This window comes from Aquarana catesbeiana, linkage group LG11, assembly GCF_042186555.1.
Source record: "Aquarana catesbeiana isolate 2022-GZ linkage group LG11, ASM4218655v1, whole genome shotgun sequence".
NCBI classification, from domain to species: Eukaryota; Metazoa; Chordata; class Amphibia; order Anura; family Ranidae; genus Aquarana; species Aquarana catesbeiana.
In genome coordinates this window covers 39,316,908-39,337,921 of record NC_133334.1, presented here as the reverse complement: position 1 = coordinate 39,337,921, position 21,014 = coordinate 39,316,908, and the positions used below count along the sequence as shown (strand labels likewise).

The following is a 21,014-nucleotide window of genomic DNA, read 5'->3' as shown; positions in this document are numbered from 1 at the left end:
TCGGGGCTTGCCTCTGTGAGCAAGCCCCCGGTGGGTGGGGCGAAACACATCAAGGGCGTGGCTGAGGCCACACACTGCGATAGCACTGGGTTGGCTTGAGCAGCGTTTTACTCTTGGTATGTTTACACTTCTGGATTAGTGCACAGACTCCTGCTCCCACATTCTGAACATAGTTGGGGAATTCCTTAAACCTTCAGCTTTGGGTGGCACTACAATTCCAACGGGATCACCAAAGCAACACGTCATAACTCAAACTTACCCATCAGACTGCTTGGACATTGCACTAAATGGTGATATTTACACGCAGGGTCTGGCTTGTCTTTAAAGTGAACCCTTTCTTTGCCTGTGTCCGACAAAGCAGCAGGTTCATATTAACCTCTCCACCTACTTCCCAGCGGCACCAGCTGTTGGAAGAAGGAGGGTCTGCCCAGTGTAAACTATAGAAAACTAAGAAATGGCACAAAATAGGTTCAGTGCAAAAGAAAGAAGGAAAATAAAAAGGATGCTTATAATGTTTATCATTATCCACAAGGGGTTAACTCCATTTCCATCCTGAAATACTTTGCTGCAGCACCTCAAAAGACTGAAAAAATCTCTGTAAAAGGAAACACCAGACTAAGTGTAGTATTAAAAAAAACGTTAACGGGTAAAAAGTCAAGGGGCAACTCACATAAGGGAGAACACAGCGCCTGTAACTAAAAATCCTAGTCACAGCAGCGCCACTCACTATGGGTATACATAAGTCTAGGCGTTCCTCCACATGGAGGATGGAAAAGGACCTGGGGGTCCTAGTAGATGATAGGCTCAGCAATGCCAAGCTGCTGCTAACAAAGCAAACAGAATATTGGCATGTATTAAAAAGGGGATCAACTCCAGAGATAAAACGATAATTCTCCCACTCTACAAGACTCTGGTCTGGAGACACCTGGAGTATGTTGTCCAGTTCTGGGCACCAGTCCTCAGGAAGGATGTACTGGAAATGGAGCGAGTTCAAAGAAGGGTAACAAAGCTAATAAAGGGTCTGGAGGATATCAGTTATGAGGAAAGGTTGCGAGCACTGAACTTATTCTCTCTGGAGAAGAGACGCTTGAGAGGGGATATGATTTCAATATACAAATACTGTACTGGTGACCCTACAATAGGGATTAAAAATTTTCATGGAAGGGAGTTTAACAAGACACGTGGCCACTCATTAAGAAGAAAAGAGGTTTAACCTTAAAACTACGTAGAGGTTCCTTTACTGTAAGAGCGACAAGGATGTAGAATTCCCTTCCACAGGCGGTGGTCTCAGCGGGGGGCATCGATAGTTTAAAAAAAAATTATTAGATAAGCACCTGAACAACCGCAACATACAGGGATATACAATGTAATACTGACATATAATCACACATAGGTTGGACTTGATGGACTTGTAACTACGTAAGTCTATGCCAGGAAGCCGGATCACGGCTGCTGGCCGGGTCTTGTACTGTAATACCCTCTTGTGCCTTCCAGTGGCTACGACGTCACTTTTGGTCCAGGGCTGCATTCCACAGAGGTCCCCGATTCCTGGTTACAGTACAACATCTGAGCAGCAGCGACTCGGCTTCCTGACATGGACTGAATTATACTCAGAGAGCGGAGCTGCTGTGGCTAGGATTGTTGATTAAAGACACTATTTTCATCACCCTTATGTGAACTGCCATTTGTCTTTTTTTACCCATTAAAAGTTTAATACTACACTTAGTCTGATGCCCTCTGGTGTTCCCTTGCTTGTTTTAGGATGGAAATGTAGTTAAGCAGAAGTACAGCCAAAGCTCGTTTGGTTGTATTACAGGGGTGCAGTTCATTCTGAAGTCGGGATTTGCCCACCAATGAAGTCGGGACCTGCCCACATGCCTGGACTGGCACCCGCCTCGGCCTCCCAGCGGTCTGCTGAGAGCCTGAGCCGGCCGCTATAGCCCCCAACCCCCCCCCCCCCCCCCCCCCAACGCCAGAGCTTAGAAAAGCGTCAAACTCATTTAGGACAGGAAGGTTTGGAAGACTGCTGCAGGAATGCCTGTACTTCATACCTACGATAGTTTTCCCCTCCTCCCACCACGTCACAGAGTCTCATAAAGCAGTTCCATTATCTGTAAAGCTTCATCCTCACCTTTTCTGTACATCCAAACTGGCTGTAGATACATGGAATAGGGGCCTTTATACAGTCCATGCTATAGTGACAGGCCATCTGGAAAAGAACCGTGAAATACTTATTTGTACTAATTACAGATTCCTACAAATGATAAAAAAAATTGACACCAAAGCATATTAAAGTGATTTTAAAGGAATTAAAAAAAATATTAACAAACATACATGTCTATACATACTTGCATTGTAATTGCACAAAGTGGCCCTGAACCTCCTCTTCTCGGGTCCCCCGCCGGTGCTCCTGGCCCCTCCTCTCTGTCCAGTGCCCCCATGGGAAGCCGCTTCCTTTGGGGGCACTGGTGTGCGCTCGCCCCTAAACCCCACTTCTGCATCCATTGACAAAGATAGCGGGACTTGGCTCCGCCCTCTCACCACTGGCTGTTATTGACAGCTGCGGGAGCCAATGGCTCCTGGTGCCGCAGCAAAGCCAGTGAGAGATGGAAGTGAGGGGAGAGAAGAGCTGCAGATGTGCACAGCGCTGGATCGAATGAAGGGCTCAGGTAAGTACAAGGGGGGTGAGTTGCCAATACTGATGCCTAAACATTTTTTTTTACCTTAAAGTAGTTGTAAAGGCACAAGGTTTTTTACCTTCATGCATCCTATGCATGAGGGTAGAAAACCTTCTGCACAGCCCCCTCTAATACTTACCTGAGCCTCTTATTGATTCAGTGATGTCCACAAGAGCCTTGCCTATTCGGGCAATAGGGCCTCTGTTGATCGAACTTCGGTCTTCAGTCAATTGCATCAGGTTGACTTTAGTTTGAGACCCTTTTGAGTTGAGGGGATATTAAAGGGTAATTTTTTTTTTTTTTTTTTAAATAACAAACATGTTATACTTATCTTCTCTGTGTAATGGTATTGCACAGAGCAGCCCAGAACATCCTCTTCTCAGGTACCCTGCTGGTACTCTTGGTTCCTCCTCTTTTCTGAATGTTTACATCCCATCCCTCCATGCTGACGTGCAGAAGTGGACCATACGCAAGTCACGCACACATATGTAAACGGTGTTCGCCCCACACATGCAAGGTATTGCGGCGAATATTATAGCGAGGGCAATAATTCTAGTGATAAACCTCTTCTTTTACTCTAAAAAGGTAACCTCAAAATTTTTTTTTAAAGCATCGCCTATGGAGATTTTTAAGTACCGTAGTTTGTTGCCATTCCGCAACATGCGCAATTTTAAAGCAAGACATGTTAGGCATCTATTTACTCGGTGTAACATCTTTTATATTAAAAAAAAAAAAAAAAAAGGGTAATATATTGTGTTCTTTTTTTCTTTGCATTAAAATTAATTTTATGTGTTGGCCAGGGAAAGTGAGAGGGGGACCCCGAAGTGATGTCATACATGTCGCTTTTGGGTCAGCAAGAAGAAGGTGCTTCCATCTGATGTAAGGATGAGGTATGGACCTGGCAGCAAAAGGGTTAAGGTCAACTGAGAGACATTTCTAACATAGCCACAGAAGCAATGTGGTGGTATTTGGCAAACAAAACAGTAGTTTCAAAAGGAAAATATGCGTTCTAAAACTTAACAGGACGTCTCTACCTGATGTCGCACAAGGCCGCTGGTCTCACAATATTCACAAGTTACGTAGGCCAAAGGGCACTTCTGTTCATGAACCTGCATTGGGAAATAAAGAATGAGGTCCAAGACATATTTTCTTAAAAGCATGTAATAACAAATACCCATAAAAGTCTGCCTTTGTATGTTAGATTATGGAATAACATTCACAAACAATCATAATGACAAATGGGAGTGTGTCTACCTGCACATACTTGAGTACATTGAATAATACAAATCCTATAAGCCCCCTCCTCTAGAATAGTCTGCTGAAGGTGTTCATATAAAGGAAGAGAGGGGCTATACAACAATGCCATTGTGTGATGTTATAGGGGGGGGATGTTATTTGGCCTGTGTGTACTAAAGGAGATTGTACAATCACGTTGTATAGTGTATAGTGAGCTTTACAGAACCCAGGACATACTTCTCCTGTTTTCAGTCTGATCCACATAGGCTGATCGCTCAGCTCCTGCACACTCTGCCAAATGAACTATCTATGGCTGTGTATTTAGTGAGAACGGTATTCACTGACTGCATTGAAAAAATGTGCACCTGAGAAGGTGGCTAGTAGAGATCTGCTGGAAGGGGGGATGGCAGTTGCAGGGTGTGTGTTAAAGGATAAGTTCACCTTTTATAACATGTCACACCCATAATCAGGGTGTAACATGTAACATGTGCACTGGCCCCTGCTCTTCCATTCTGCCAGCTAGCGGAGGATCCTCTCCCCCAGCCAGCTGTCACAAAAGACCCAACCCGAGTTCCTCTATGGGAAGTCAAACAGAATGCTCACACCCGACTGCCTTCTGTTCTGATCCGCTAGATGGAGGAGGAACAGATCCCGGATTGGATGTAGCCGGGTGCAAATGGACACATGTTCGTTTACACCCCTGCCGCTCCATAGAGGACAACAGTGGACCCGATTGGTCCGCTTGTGTAAAAGGGGCCTTTAAATATTGTATCAATATTACATTTATAAAAAAAAAAAAAGAAAAAAAGATACCGGTATATAACATTATTTATTACAGGGCACATCTGCTTGCTGAGGACTTCTAATAAAAAAAAGCCTGATCATTAGCATCCTGTGTGTAACCAACTAAGCCAGAGGGTTCCGTTTTGCTGGCAGAGAGGGGAAGGGTGTATCCCCCCCCCCCCCCCAAACTGTGACTCACTGTGCCGTCTGTAGAATAAGTTGGCTGCAAGCGTATGCGTAAAAATATCACTATGTAATGATTTATATTTTGCTCAATTCAAATAAAAAAAAAAAAAAGTGTTTTTGGAACTGTATATAATAAACACATAAATACATTAATAAAACAATTTAAACAAAACACAATACATTCTCTTTAATCTGAATCTCTGGATCATTTATTTCCAGTGAAAAAAAAAACCCTTAAAAGCTGGATCTTTTAGCAATCCCGGAGAACTGGAGCTGAGAAACCTACCACAGCCCCCTATATTAAAGTGTTACTAAACCCAAAACAGTAAAATCAGTCTGTATATGCAGTAAAACATGCTTGTTTTACTCACTGTGGAACCTAAAGGGGTTAATAATCTGCATTGTGTAAAAAGGCTGTTTGATCCCATCTTCTCTGATCCTCCCCTTCTTCCAGAGTCTCCAATATATCTCCTGATAGTACAGAGCCTTGGGAACACTCTGCACATGCTCAGTTTGGTATGAATTACTAGTTTTTTTTTTTGCGAGGGTGAATGTAATCAGCACAGGGCCAATCAGCACTGTCCAGAGGGTCAGGGGTCCTGCATCCTCATAGGACAGTCGGAGGAGAATGAAAACTCCTCCTACAAGCTTTAAACAGACACTGATAGATGTCACAAGACTGATATATACTGCTGATGAGAAAAGGTATATAGCAGTTTATATTTACTAAAATAATTGCATTACCATGTTGTGTACTGTGGGAGACCAGATATAGTGAATGCAGAGTCCTGGGTTTAGTAACACTTTAACTCTCTGTTTAGTGCCCCCCGACTCACCATCTTCTCCTCATAGGGCATAGACACAAGGCAGTTTTCACAGGACACTTCTCGCCTCGGACACACCACCATATGTTGCTGCATTTGGCTTCTCTGGAAAAACTGTTGGCATTGTAGGCATTCCATGCTGGCAAATTCACAGACTGCCTGGTGATGCTGCATACAGATCACAATAACAGGATTAAAGAACCCAGGAAAGGAAAACAAAACACAGAGCATTCTGATGATGGTACAGGCCTGAGCCATTTAAAGTGGTTGTAAACCTCAGACATGAAGACCCCTCTCACACTGGGACCACGCGGCCACGTTAGCAGTAAAGCGCCACTCGTTTTTGCGCTGTTTAAGCTGTGCTTTTTGGCCGCTAGCAGGGTGCTTTTAACCCCAACGAAGGGGTTAAAAGCGCTCGTGTTGCGGCGCTTCCGAATCGCTTTTTCAGGCACTTTGGAAGCGCTGCCCATTCATTTAATGGGCAGGGCATTTTGGGAGTGCTAAATACAGCGCTCCCAAACCGCCCCAAAGATGCTGCATGCAGGACTTTTCCTAACGTCCTGCAAGCGCACCTTCCCAGTGTGAAAATTCACACTGAAATGAATGGGAGTCGGTTTTCAGGCGCTATTTCTAGAGCTAAAATGTCTGAAAACTGCCTCAGTGTGAAAGGGGTTGAAACATGAACCAAGCATATCCTTCTATAGTGTGTACTTGTTTGCTTGTTTTAATCCATTTCTGTCCGCCGCCTCATTCCTCTGCCATCTGCATGAGTCACTTCTAACAAGCTTTCCTGACACCAAAAGAAAAATGGTGACAGTGGAGGGAACTCCAGCACACACTGTGATTGACAGCCTCAGCTCTGTTCCTGTGTGAAGGGGCTGTCCCTTCCCTCCAATCAGCTCTCAGAGCTGTCCTCAATGCGCTCTGCTGTGTTTAATTTCAGCTGTCCGTCCCGCCCTTTTTCTTTTTAAAGCTCAGACAAGCTTTATAAATTCTGGACTTTGTACAGATGTAGAGAAAAGAAGACTGCAGATAAAACAGGTACAGCTTGTGTTAAAAAAATAAATAAAATCGCCATACATCCCGGCAGCGGATGCTGTGTGCAGGAGGCAGTCAACAACGGCTGGGAAACGCCTGGGAAGTGATGTCACCCATAGACTTACTATGGGGCTTCCATTGTCAGCTCCCTCTTCTACACAGTGAAGCCGCCGCTGACAGCTCAGAGGCTTCAAAACAGGCAAGTATAGTGATCTCTTTTTTTTTTTTTTTTTAAACACGCTTTATTTTAACAATTTTACATACAGATAAGAATTCTGAAAGCGTATACAGAATTCAACATAAGCCATCTCAAAGACAATATGACAAAATAAGCTATACAGCAGGGATATGCAATTAGCGGACCTCCAGCTGTTGCAAAACTACAAGTCCCATCATGCCTCTGCCTCTGGGTGACATGCTTGTGGCTGTCAGAGTCTTGCTTTGCCTCATGGGACTTGTAGTTCTGCAACAGCTGGAGTTCCGCTAATTGCATATCCCTGTTATACAGGAAACCATCCTGCCGGTAGAGTGAATAATGGCTCGTCAGGGTCAAAGTCCAAATGGAAAAAACTCAATTTCATCTGTAATTTGATCAAAAACAAAAAAAAAGGAAGTATATAGCAAATTATCAGCATAGCATCAGAGAAGACCAAGACGCCATGAAATAGATCTCTTCTATACATGGATAGATAGATTAGGCTCAGATTGTGGCTAAAAGTAACGTTTAGAGCTAGACAGGCCATAAACGGTGCAAATTTCTTAACTGCAACCAGGGTTGCAGGAAAGAAATACGCATGATTCCCCCATCAACATAGACAGTGCTGACAGGGGAAGCAGCAATTGTCTTCTCCCGGCAGGGGGGGGGGAGCCAAGAAGACAGCGATTATCGCTAGGGGCTATAGTAACGATAATCGCAAGAGAATCCGTCAGGCTGGTTGTACCGAAGATGATCGATCAATCAACTGGGTACATTCAGCCTGCCCATTAATGGTTCGAATCTCGAGATTTTGCCTTTACTTCCACTTTAAAGCAATTACATCAAACAGATTAGGGATATACAAAAGGAAAAGACTAGGATTTTCTACAACCAACCCCAAGCCAGTACAGTAGAACAGAACAGATCTGATCGTTTTTTGCTCACCTCCACGTTCCTCAGCTCCATCCTGGCCGAGCAATCTTGGCTGGGACATCTCACCATCAGTGAAAGGATTTCTCTTTTGGCAAAATTATCCGGGAACAGCTGATGCTCTAAGAGAAGATCGTTATCCACAGGACACTTTGGCCCGGCGTCTCTGCAAAAAACACAAGGCATTAAAACCATCAAATCGCTTCATTGATTTTATTTATACAACGCCTATAAATCCTGCAGGGATTTACATCATCTCTGCCTAGATACAGTTTACAGCTTCCCATCCCTTCCACCATCAGACACACACAAAAAAAAAAAAATTAAAAAATTCCATCTGCTCAGCCATGCTGGTCAGCAAGGAACAGGTATTAATTCCGGTCTCTAATTTTAATAAAACAGAGAAATGAATGTAATCATTTAGAAATAGGAAGTGACACTTCATACCAAGGTGCCTCTGTGAAAGGCGAATCCCTTTGTTAATCAATAAACCACTAAAAGAGCAGGTGACCCAGAGATTCCTCTACACCTCGCCCTCATACTCCGTATAGGATGAACTTCAGCATGAACTCCAGTCTGGTAGAAAAGAAACACAACATTGCAGCTCTGTAATCAATATTTCATTAAACAGGAACGTCTGCTGATTTGTCAAGGTTCTTAAAAGAGAAGCATGGCCAAAGCTTTCTCGTGCAGACGACACATGTGGTGTGCAGTGTGGAGCAGCAGGAAGTTGAGCGGGGTCCAGACTGGAGCAGAGCAACTAGCAGACGGCACATGTGGTGTGCAACACGGGAACACTATAGCAGAAGGTGAGCAGGGACCAGAGAGAGGGGACTGAGCAGCAGAGGATCAGCAGGGGAAAGAAGAGAGAGAAGGTTCAGAAAACCAGAGGATCAGCAGAGCTGGGGCACTGCAGCAGGAGAAACTAGCAGGTGTCAAACGTGGTGCGCAGCGTGAAGAGCAATATAGCGGGAGGTGAGCAGGAACCATATAGAGAGGAGTGGGTTACTACTGAGCAGGGGACCTGCTGAACGAGGGCACCAAGGTGCAGGGGACCTGCTGAACGAGGGCACCAAGGAGCAGGACATCTGCTGAACGAGGGCACCAAGGAGCAGGACATCTGCTGAACGAGGGCACCAAGGAGCAGGACATCTGCTGAACGAGGGCACCAAGGAGCAGGACATCTGCTGAACGAGGGCACCAAGGAGCAGGACATCTGCTGAACGAGGGTACCAAGGAGCGGGGATCTGCTGAACGAGGGTACCAAGGAGCAGTGGATCTGCTGAACGAGGGCACCAAGGAGCAGGGCATCTGCTGAACGAGGGTACCAAGGAGCAGGGGATCTGCTGAACGAGGGCACCAAGGAGCAGGGCATCTGCTGAACGAGGGCACCAAGGAGCAGGGCATCTGCTGAACGAGGGCACCAAGGAGCAGGGCATCTGCTGAACGAGGGCACCAAGGAGCAGGGCATCTGCTGAACGAGGGCACCAAGGAGCAGGGCATCTGCTGAACGAGGGCACCAAAGAGCAGGGCATCTGCTGAACGAGGGTACCAAGGAGCAGGGCATCTGTTGAACGAGGGCACCAAGGAGCAGGGCATCTGCTGAACGAAGGCACCAAGGAGCAGGGCATCTGTTGAACGAGGGCACCAAGGAGCAGGGGATCTGCTGAACGAGGGCACCAAGGAGCAGGGCATCTGTTGAATGAGGGCACCAAGGAGCAGGGCATCTGTTGAACGAGGGCACCAAGGAGCAGGGGATCTGCTGAACGAGGGTACCAAGGAGCAGGTACCCGCTACTATAGCAGGAGGTGAGCAGGAACCATATAGAGAGGAGGTTACTACTGAGCAGGGGATCAGCAGAGCTGGAGGTACTACTAAGGAGGGGATCTGTTGAACAAGGGTATCAAAGAGCTAGGAATCTGCTGAACGAGGGTACTACTAAGTTGGGCCCCTATGGAAAACCTTCAGGACAGGTTTGACAGCAAACATTGGCGGAGATTTGTGACCGGATGCAGGTGTGAGCGGTGAGTGAGTGAGAGCTCTCTCTGGCTCCAACCCTGATGCTGCACTAGGGCTGCAGTTTGTGCTTACCCAGCCGTATGAATAACCTGTGAAGATCTCGGCTCCTGCCTGTGACTTGCTGAAGGCTAATTCTGGTTCCTGATGGAAGGATGGCATGCTGAGTGGCCGGGTCAATAGGAGAGGAGACCGGGAAGGAGTATCTGCCCTGCTATACTGCCGAACTGATCGGAGCGCCGGGACAAATATCGCCGCCGTGTCTGTGGTTGTGCCTGGTTGCCTAGCGACGCACTGCAGACATCGCGAGAGCTTGAGTAAGCTGAGAAGCCAGATCTGTGACGGACACATGAGATAGCGGCAGAGACCACTTCAGACGCTGAGTGTAAAAAGTGAGGAGATCCGGAGCGGTGGACAGCGGGTACAGGAGATCCAGCTGTGAGTAGTCTGCATCCCCCTGCAAGCATTCATCCTCTAAGCCAGTGGTTCTCAACCACCCTAGTGCCGTGACCCCTTGATAAAATTTCCCAAGTTGTGGAGACCCCCAACCATAAAAGCACCCAAGGCAAGACAAGTAATTTGCGCCCCTAACCCATGGACATTTAGTGTTCCCTGAGTCCCTTTCACTCGCACAGTATTAAAACCCCTTAAGGTACATTTTAGGATGTACCACTCTTTCTCTTTGTTCTCCTTTCTTTCCCTTTTATATCTCTTTATCATAATTGCTTGTCCCCCCCCCCCCCCCCCCATGCCTCTTTCTAGCCGTCTTTATTGTTCTTTCTCTTATTCTATCTCTCCCTTTTTCTTTGTTCCTCCCCCTCTTTTCCTCTTCCTTCCATTAATTCTCTATTTTTATTCCTTCTCTTACTCCTTGGTGGTGGTGGGGGGGGGGGGGTGGAAATGGGATGAGTGGCAATGTTGGCGGGGAGTTCTGATCAGCCAACTTAGGTGCTCTTGATCAAGCTCATCTGCTGATCTGAGAACTGTAGTGGGGACTTTTAATTGCAACTATAATCACAGGTAGTGTTACTCACTGTGTCTCCAACTTTGTGGTGTCTTGTAGCAGTGACACCTATGCCGAAATCAGAAGATAGGGTCTCCTCCAGACGGCGGGCGGCTGCAGGCTCCAGGGACAGCCCAGCTGGGGGGCCACAAAAAGGCTGGGAGAGCGGTGCAGGCTTCAGAAACAGCCAAGGATTTGGTGACCCCTGGCAAATCATCATTTGACCCCCAAGGGGGTCCCGACCCCCAGGTTGAGAACCACTGCTCTAAGCCAACTGGAGAGAGGTAAAGAACTTGAATCCTATATATTTATAAAGCTAAGTGCCAGTGACTGTTACAGCAGGGTGCCTAGGGCTTGTCTTTTATTAAGGAGACCGGACATTTAATAATTAAGGATATACTGGTTGATAGCCAGGTCAGGCCGGAGGGCTATATAGTTACTAAAGGCTCCTAGTGTGTTTTGCCTGAGAAGAAGGGGGTGGACCAACAACAGCAGCCCCAGGAAAGTATGCCTACCCAAACTACTCGCTCAACTAAAGAAAAGGAAAAGGGGACTCAAAATGTGGCTGCAGCAGCAGCTGCTGCGAAGCTGGAAAAATTTGCTCATAGCTCAATGCAGTCCCCTACTAAAAGTATTCAGCTACCCTCGGGGAAGATGTCAGTAGGGGGCCTTGGGGATAGAAAAAGCCTGGGGAAAGGTCCTGATAACCCGACGGTTAATACAAGAATAGCAAACAAAAAAAGCCCTGAGAAGGGACACACAGGAGAAGCAGGGGATAGCAGTTTCAATGCAACCGGAGTTAGTGAACAGGAACCTACCTTAAAAGAGGTACTATGCGCTGTTAATGCTTGCAGGAGCTCGATAAGCGGGATGTGGGAAGAATTAAAAGCTCTAGGCGAAGAATTCGGCACTATTAAACAAGAGCTTCAGAAAACAGTGGAGAGAATTAAAGGTGCGGAGGAAAGGGTTAGCCAACTAGAGGACATGGTAATTCCAATGCGGCAGGAATTTATTAAAATGCAAGCTCAGCTGGATATTAATAAGCTTAAACTGGATGAATGGGAGAACAGGTCGCGAAGACAAAATGTAAGAGTGATGGGTCTCCCCGAGAAAAGTGAGGGTTCCCGCCCAGAAGAATTCATGGAAAGATGGCTTAAGGAGGTTTTTGGGGCTGAGGCTTTTTCACAGTTTTTTTCTATTGAGCGTGCTCATAGAGTGCCTTCCAGACCAACACATGGAGGAGATCGCCCGAGACCCATGATTTTGCGGTTGTTTAATTATAAAGATAAGCTGAACTTAATGCAAAAATCGAGAGAGAAAGGGGACGTTTTCTTTAATGGGGTTAAAATCTCGATATATCCAGATTATTCTCCAGACCTTCAAAAGAGAAGAGCAGGTTTTTTGGACATTAAGCGGGTCCTGCGGAACCATAATATACCATATGCTTTGCTATATCCAGCACGGCTGCGTATTGAGGCCCTAGGGTCTATTCGTTTTTTTGATTCTGTCAAGGGAGTCACGGATTGGTTGGAAGAGAACAAAAAGAACTTATAAAGATGTCATTGCATAGGTGTAATTGATTGTTTTGCGCTTTTCTTCCCCTTTTTTTTTTCTCTTTGTTCTTCTTGTGTGCAGCATCAAGGGTTGGGAGGGAGAGGGATGGATGGAAGAAGTTGTAATGAGAGTAAGGTTTAGATTGGTGACCGGGGTCTTATTGGTCCTGGGGGTGTTGGGGTTGGGGGGGGGAGGGAGGGGGGGTTGAGTGGGGGCTGGGAGGGGGGAGGGGGGGGATGAAGGGGGGTGAGGGGATTAGTAAGGTCACAAGGAAGGCCCCTAGGGCAAGCCGAGTTAGGCAAGGGGGGGAGGAGAAGGGATTATTTATAAAAAAGGGTATCACAGTTGTAATAAAAAAGGCAAAACTGCACATTTCACTGTCAAAAAATTGTTTGAAACTGAAAGAAATGAAGTGTAAACACATGAAGTTCATAAACACTAATAGGATTAGGAACATTGACCTGGATAGGATTGGGGGGGGTAGTTCCCCCCCGGGCTCTTGCGGCCCCCTCCTCACAATTTTAGCACTGAAGGGGGTGAAAGGGAGTACCGACGATATGCGTCAAAAGGTTAAAAGGTTAAGGGGAATAAGGGCACATGTGGTGAATTGGTATTATCAGATTGGAGGTGGGAGTTTGTATTTTTTTAGTTTTTTACAAAAGACTAGGGGTTTAGAACAGTATCACCTTGTGGCCCTGACCACGATATGTAAAAATAGAAGGCTAATTTCATTCCGATACTTCCTTAGTTGGTATTTATTTATACTGATGCTTATTTGGAATGCAGAATAGAGCATTTGGTTTAACTTCCTGGAATATTAGGGGGATGGGTGACCCTATGAAAAAAGCTATTGTACTCCAGGAGCTAGAATCTTGTGCTGCCGAGGTGATATGCCTGCAGGAAACCCATTTGACTAATGAGACTAAATTATTTATTAAGAATAAAAAAATTTTACAGACACAATACCACTCAGTGTACTCCTCCTACTCAAGAGGAGTGAGTATTTCGATCAGGAAAGGAGTAACGTTTTCCTGCAGGGATGTCAGTATTGATAGTTTGGGTTGTTTTATTTTTTTGTTCTGTTTAATTGAGGGTAGGCCACTGGTTATAGCAAATGTGTATATCCCTCCACCATTTAAGATGGAGATTCTGTGGTTGTTATTGGAGTTCTTGGAGGATAAGAGAGAGGTCCCGCTTATTATGGTGGGAGACTTCAATAATGTGCTTGATAGTAGGTTAGATAGGTTCCCGCCTGGACCTGGTGGTGGTAGAGGGTTGGAGGGAAGGCTGGTACAGTTCCTTGAGGAGGTTGGGTGGTGTGATATGTGGAGAGCGCGTAACCCTAGCTGCCAACAATATTCTTGCTTCTCAGGGACCCACCACACTCTCTCCCGTATAGACATGGCCATTGGTAACCAGGAAGCCCAACCCCTAATAGGTAGAATTGAATATCGTCCCAGGGGGGTGTCTGATCACTCGCCATTGACACTGACAGTACGTAAACGAGATAATGGAGGCCGGAGAATGTGGGCATTAAATTCAACATGGTTGGGGTTATTGGGGAATGGGGACGAAATTGGTGTAAGACTGAGAGAATTTATCGAATTCAACACTGGCACTGCCTCGGGGGGTGTGCTCTGGGACTCCTTGAAAGCATACCTCAGAGGGCTTTTGATACAGCAGATATCGAAAATAAAGAAGCAAACAAGGGCAAGGGGGGAGCTGATTAGAGAAGAGGTCCAAGAATCAGAAAGAAAGTACATAGCGGAGCCAACTATTGAAAATCGTGAATTCTGGGTAATGAAACAACAGGAATTCAAAAAGGAAGAAATTAGAAGAGCAGAAAACAGGAAGGTTTTCCAGAGGCAGAGGTATTTTGAGGAGGGGGAAAGAGTGGGTCGGACGCTAGCCTTACTGGCCAAAACTAATTCTCCCTCTTCAATAATCCCCATGATTAAAACTAATGAAGGAAATATTTCATCAGACCCTGAGGTAATTACCCAAACGTTTGCAGAATTTTATAGAGATCTATATAAAACGCGTCACTGCCCGGAACAAATAGAGATGGAGAAATTTTTGGAAAATACCGTCTTACCGGTGCTGTCGGACACAGATATGAATAGTCTGGAAGCACCGATAATACTGGAGGAACTTGAACAAGCAATAAAGGATATGCCGAACCAAAAGTCCCCAGGCCCCGATGGACTGCCATCTGAGGTTTATAAACATTATGGGGAGGTGCTGGCCCCGGAGCTTCTGAAGGCACTGAATTGGTCAGCTGCAGTAGGTAGTTTACCTTCGTCAATGTCGGAAGCTACTATAATATTGATTCAGAAAGAGGAGAAAAACCAATTAGATACATCGTCATTCAGACCAATTTCATTGCTGGGTACGGACGTCAAGATTTTGGCAAAAGTCTTGGCATCCAGGCTGAATAAATGTATATCTTCCTTGATCCACCCGGATCAGTCTGGGTTTATGCAGAATAGGTCTACTAGTAAAAATATAAGAAGAACCTACTTGAATCTCCAGACCCCGGTAGAGAATGTGGGTTCCAGGGCTGTCTTGTCCTTGGATATCGCCAAGGCATTTGACACCCTGGAATGGGGATACTTATGGTGGGTGATGGAGAAATTTGGGTTCGGCCCTCTATTTATTAAATGGCTTAAGATCCTATACCAGCATCCCAGCGCTAGATTAAAAATAAATAACACATACTCAGAAAGGATTTCTCTCGAGAGGGGAACTAGGCAGGGCTGCCCCTTGTCACCCCTGCTATTTGCCCTGGCAATGGAGCCTTTTGCAGAGGTTATAAGGAAAGCTTCAGGTCTGCAGGGTTACAAAAGAAAAGGGACTGAGGAAAGAATAGCACTATACGCTGACGATGTATTGTTGTTTCTGGGCGACATGGGGCCATCACTAGTAAAGACGATGCACTTGGTGGAAGGGTTTGGGAGGATATCGGGGCTAAAAATCAATTGGGAGAAGTCTATACTTCTGCCGCTTGACTCGACTACCGGCTCTCCCCCTCAGGGGCTTCCTCGTCTTAGGGTGGTAGAGAAGTTCAAGTATTTGGGTATAGTATTAACTAATAACCCAACCCAGTATATTAAGGACAACCTAGCTCCGCTATTAGAAAAGTTTAAAAAGAAGAAAGATATTTGGTGTCGACTCCCCCTGTCTATGGCAGGACGCGTAAATTTGATAAAGATGATCTGGATGCCACAACTAATGTACATTTTACACAATTCACCGGTTTGGATTGGGAGGGACTGGTTTTTAAAAATCAACTCTCTCTTTCGTGAATTGATATGGAAGAAGGGTCAGGCCAGGATTAGTCTCCAGACCTTGCAGCGCCCTAACAAGGAGGGGGGATTGGCGGTGCCTCATCCATTTAGATATTTCTTGGCGGCCCAGTTGCAACATATGGGGGGGTGCGAACGCAGGGGAGAGGTGAATTCCAGCGTAAATATTATGTTAACAGGGAGTTCGCATAAATCTTTAATAGGTGCGCTGGAAGCCGGATCTATAGGAGCCCCATTTCCAACATATAAACTGGTCACGAAAGTTTGGCGGTTAGTGAAGATTGAAATGGGATATAGGGGTGTTACGGAGCTTTCACCTATTTGGCAGAATGGGCAACTCCAGGAATTAAAAGCTATTGAGAAAAATAAGATCTGGGATCGGTTGGGGATAAGTAGGCTGGTACAAATATTCAATGGTAATATTTTAAAGTCCTTTTCGGACCTGAGAGCGGAGTTTGGAATCCCTAAAGAAACATTTTACTTTTATCTCCAGGTCAGGCATGCACTAGACAAACAACTCAAGACTAAGGCATTGGAATGGAGTAGCATACCGCTACTTAGTAAGGTGGTGAGGGCGCCCATCCTTAAGGGATTAATATCAGGGATCTACGACCAACTAATGGCCAGGGCAACTAGATTAGCTCCACTTTTGGGTACGAGGGAGAGGTGGGGGACTGATGTGGGGGAGTTGAGTGATGATCAGTGGGAGAGAATACTGGAGCTTGGTCCACTGGTATCCCTCTCTCCGTCACAGCGGGCCTCGCACCTTTTGCTCGTGCACAGAGCCTATTATACCCCCAAGAGATTGTATAGATTCGGTCGAAGACCAGATGACAAATGTCCTAGATGTCTAGAGACGGGTGATCTTATTCACATAATGTGGAGATGCCCGAAGCTAGTCAGGTACTGGACTGAGATCCTAAATATCATAGATGCCAGGTTCGGGATAAGACTGGAACGCGAGGCTAAGGTTTGCTTGCTGGGGTTAATAAGTAAAAGCATTGGGGATGATCATAGAGGAATAGCAGTTGTGCGTTGTTTATATCAGGCGAGGAAACTAATCGCGAAAGCATGGTTATCAACAGTGCCCCCTTCTCCTGTAGAATGGGTTAACACAATGAACACAGTAATTGGCACAGAAAGGGTAATTTATACAAGGAGGGGAAGTTATAAGAAGTTTATAAGAATATGGGGCCCATGGTGTCAGGGAAGTAATGATGGATAAGTAGACGCAACAGGTTTATAATAGGGTAATAAGTTTTGCCAAGCTTAAGTTATGGCTATTATACTAGAAGTAATAGTTTGGGGTGGTGGGAGGGTGACGGGGTAATAGGGGAGGGGGGTGGGATGGGAGGGTGACGGGGTAATAGGGGAGGGGGGTGGGATGGGGGGGTGGGGGTAAAGGGAAAGGAAATTGTAATGTAAGGGGAAAATAGCAAGGTTAAGCTAATGGATATGGATTGTGTTATGGGACTTATACGTATACAAATGTTTGTAGTTTTGTATTGGTTATGTTGAATAATGTTTAACTGGAAAAATTAATAAAAAATGACTTGATTTAAAAAAAGTTGGGCCCCTATAAAACAAATAGAAACTCAACACAAACACAGAGCATTTGCCAAACTTCATAAAAGCATCAAAAACACATGCTAAAGCGGTAGGCGGTTTAATGTGTGTTAAAGTTAAATCGAGTGTAAAGGAGCCCTTTTATCTGCCTGGAGTACAAGTTTTTTTTTTCAAAATCTTTTTATTTATTTTCTTAGTACACAAAAAACACAAGACAAAATAAAACCTCATACACATTGAATCAAAGAGAAAAATAAAAAATAAATAAAATAAAAAAGAGAAAAATAAGCATTAAATGCCATATATGGCTTATCCAGCCACTTTGCCCAGACTTTACCAAACTTACTAGGGCAACCCCTATCCATGTAGGTATCTCTATACAATGGGAGATTATTATTTACCAGTTGTTTCCAGTATAAGAACGTAGGAGAAGGTTTCTTCCAATACAAAGCAATAGCTAAAAGTTGAGGCAAGTGCATAGAAAGGGGATATTTTCTGATCAATAATCACCTGAGAAAGTACTTTGACATTGTACTTAGTCCATGCGATAGGCTCTGGTCATTTATAAAAATGGGGGAGGGTAGGATTTAGCCATAAAGGGGCATTTGGAGAAATCACTTTTTTTGGGATAATGTTCACATCTAAGGCCCGTCTCCCAAGCTCGAATAGTGTTGAGCACTGAAGCAGACAACTGGTAGGGTGCCCTATGCCTCCTAAATACAAGTACTTTGAGAGCCCCTATAGAGCCTACCACCGCTGCTTCCATGCCGAGTGGAGGAGTTGGTTAAATCCGGACTCAACCACCATGCGGCCGTAACCAGCTGAGTGGCCAAAAAATATTTATGTAGATCCGGAAACGCTAAACCACCCTGATCACAAGGACGCGTCAGGGAGGTTAATTTTTATCTGGGGTTCGCTGATCCCCGTATAAAAAGGATGAAAAAAAGTTGATTTAACCGCTTCAGCCCCAGACCATTTGGCTGGCCAAAGATCAGAACACTTTTTGCGATTCGGCACTGCGCCGCTTTAACTGACAATTGCGCAGTCGTGCGACGTGGCTCCCAAACAAAATCAACGTCCTTTTTTCCCCACAAATAGAGCTTTCTTTTGGTGGTATTTGATCACCTGTGCGGTTTTTATTTTTTGCACTATAAACAAAAAAACAGCGACTTTGAATTTTGAAAAAAAAAAAACGAATTTTTTGTACTTTTTGCTATAATAAATATCCCCAAAAAATTATTTTTTTTTCCCTCAGTTAAGGCCGATACGTATTCTTCTACATATTTTTGGTTAAAAAAAAAAAAATCCCAATAAGTGTATATTGATTTGTTTGCACAAAAGTTATAGCGTCTACGAAATAGGAGATAGTTTTATGGCATTTTTATTATTATTTTTTTTTTTTACTAGTAATGGCGGCGATCAGTAATTTTTATCATGACTGTGACATTATGGCGGACACATCGGACAATTTTGGGACCATTGGCATTAATACAGCGATCTGTGCGGTTAAAAATGCATTAATTACTGTAAAAATGTCACTGGCAGTGAAGGGGTTAACACTAGGGGGCAGTGACGGGGTTAATGTGTGTCCTAGGAAGTGTTCTAACTGAAGGGGGATGTGGACTGTGCAGGGAAACTAACAGATCGCTGTTCATACTCTGTATGAACAGAGGATGTCAGTTCTCCCCTCAGAGAACCGGAAACTATGTTTACACACACAGATCCCGGTTCTCTGTGTGCCCCGAGCGATCGCACTCGAATCGGCTCCATGGGCGAGGGGGCGCGAGCGTCCCCTAGTGGCCGTCTATGGTAACAACGTACCATGATGGCGATTCGCCTGAGAGTATCTAAAAAGGTACATAAGTTTTGTTATAATTTTCATTTTTAAAAGGTTAATACGTCCCAATAAGGATAATGGTAGAGACTTCCACACTTTCAACTTTAACCCAATATCTCTTAGGATCGGAGTCAAATTTCAGGAAATAAAATCAGAGGCTTGGCGAGAGATTATCACTCCTAAGTACTTGAAGTTCTCCACCCACTGCAATGGAATATCATTTGAAGCCATACTACAAGCCTCAATATCTCTTGGAAACAGCAAGGACTTAGCCCAATTTACCTTCAGCCCAGTGACGGGTGACTAAGAATCCAATATCTGTAAAGCTCCTTGAGGAGAGGGGTCCAGCATCATTCAAGAATAATAAAAGATTGTCTGCATGCAGTGCTACCCCCTCCTCCAACCAATCCGCAACCCTCTAATATTGGGCGAAGTTCGAAGAGCTTCCACCACAGGTTCCATAGCAATAGTGAAGAGGGTTGGAGACAGAGGGCAGCCCTGCCAAGTTCCCCCAAATACCGAAAATGAAGCCGACAATCCCCTCCCCCCCATTTTCACTGCAGCTGTGGGATATCTATATAGGACCTGCAACCATTCTGGAGTACAAGTTTTACTAAAATCTCTTTATTTATATGGCTAAAAAATAATTAAAAAAAAAAAAAATATATAGATGCTATAATTACCCTTTATAACGACATTTTTTTCCTTTCACCCCCCCCCCCCAGAATAATGTCATTCTACATTATGGAACTGATAACATCTCTGCTAATACACATGTCCCTACAGGGTAAGCAGACCAGGAAACCGGGTTATAGAATCTATAAGTGGATCTACACAAACAGGATGTGCAGGGAAAAGAAAGGGAGGGAAGGTTTTTTTGGCCAACAGACTAATTAGTAATAAGGCCGGTGGCAGAGAAAGGGCGATCATCAAACAGCCGATGGAAAACAGGCTGGGCGATGAACTACGGAAAGTCGATCATTTCACCGGCTTCCTCTCAGGGTGTCAGGGAGGGGTCAGGAGATTTACAGCGTGCGTTTCCTACACATTTCCTGCATATCGCCAGCAGCGATCAAAGTCAGCGGAGACCAAAACGCCACAGTACTTCCTCCAATAAGCTTCTTTTGTGAGACTGTGGCTCTGCGCTTTACACCTGTGTGAAGCATTGAGTGATCACACATTTTATACACATCGGGGTTTATTTACTAAAACTGGAGAGTGCAAAATCTGGTGCAGCTCTGCACGGGAGCCAATCAGCTTCTAACTTCAGCTTGTTTTAAATCAAGCTTTGACAATAAAACCTGGAAGCTGATTGGTTTCTATGTGGAGTTGCAGCAGATTTTGCACTTTCCAGTTTGGGAAATCAATCTCATGGTGTTAAAAAGTCAATTTGCTTTCAACCACATGCAGACCAGCGCATGACGATAGATGTCAGCACAATGGCACGGCTGGGCAAATGGGCGTACAGGTACGTCCCCGTTAAGACGTGGCTTTGTGGGCGCGTGTGGTGTCCGCCGGATGCCCGCAGTCGTGTCACAGAGTGGAAGAACGGGGAGATGTAAACAAGGCATTTCCCCCGTTCTGCCTAGTGACATGACAGGGATCTACTGCATAACAAAAACACACTAAAACTCGAAGTCCCGGTTCACATATATGCGATGCTGGAACCGGGGCGATTCCAGTTGCACGTCACCTGCCTGTGGTTCACACTGCCTTCTGCAAACCGCTGGGGGGGTGTAATGAAAAGTTAATGACATCCCGAGATCAGTTCGCAGATCACAGTGTGAACTGCCAAATGGTGCAGGAATCAGATCGCATTAGTGTGATCTGCATAGCAGTGCGGCGCGAATCACAAGCAATGT

General features: G+C 45.1%; 1 protein-coding gene across 1 annotated transcript in view; it reads right to left on the bottom strand.

Moving 5' to 3' along the window:
* TRAF6 (TNF receptor associated factor 6) overlaps positions 1 to 21,014 on the bottom strand; it is a 51,787-nt gene that overhangs the window by 2,306 nt on the left and 28,467 nt on the right. The window contains exons 3-6 of the mRNA XM_073604185.1: positions 7,887 to 8,037; positions 5,720 to 5,875; positions 3,713 to 3,787; positions 2,132 to 2,209 (exon numbers count right to left, since the gene is read on the bottom strand). Of these exons, the coding sequence (XP_073460286.1) occupies positions 2,132 to 2,209; positions 3,713 to 3,787; positions 5,720 to 5,875; positions 7,887 to 8,037 (460 nt within the window). The remainder of the gene's footprint in view (positions 1 to 2,131; positions 2,210 to 3,712; positions 3,788 to 5,719; positions 5,876 to 7,886; positions 8,038 to 21,014) is intronic.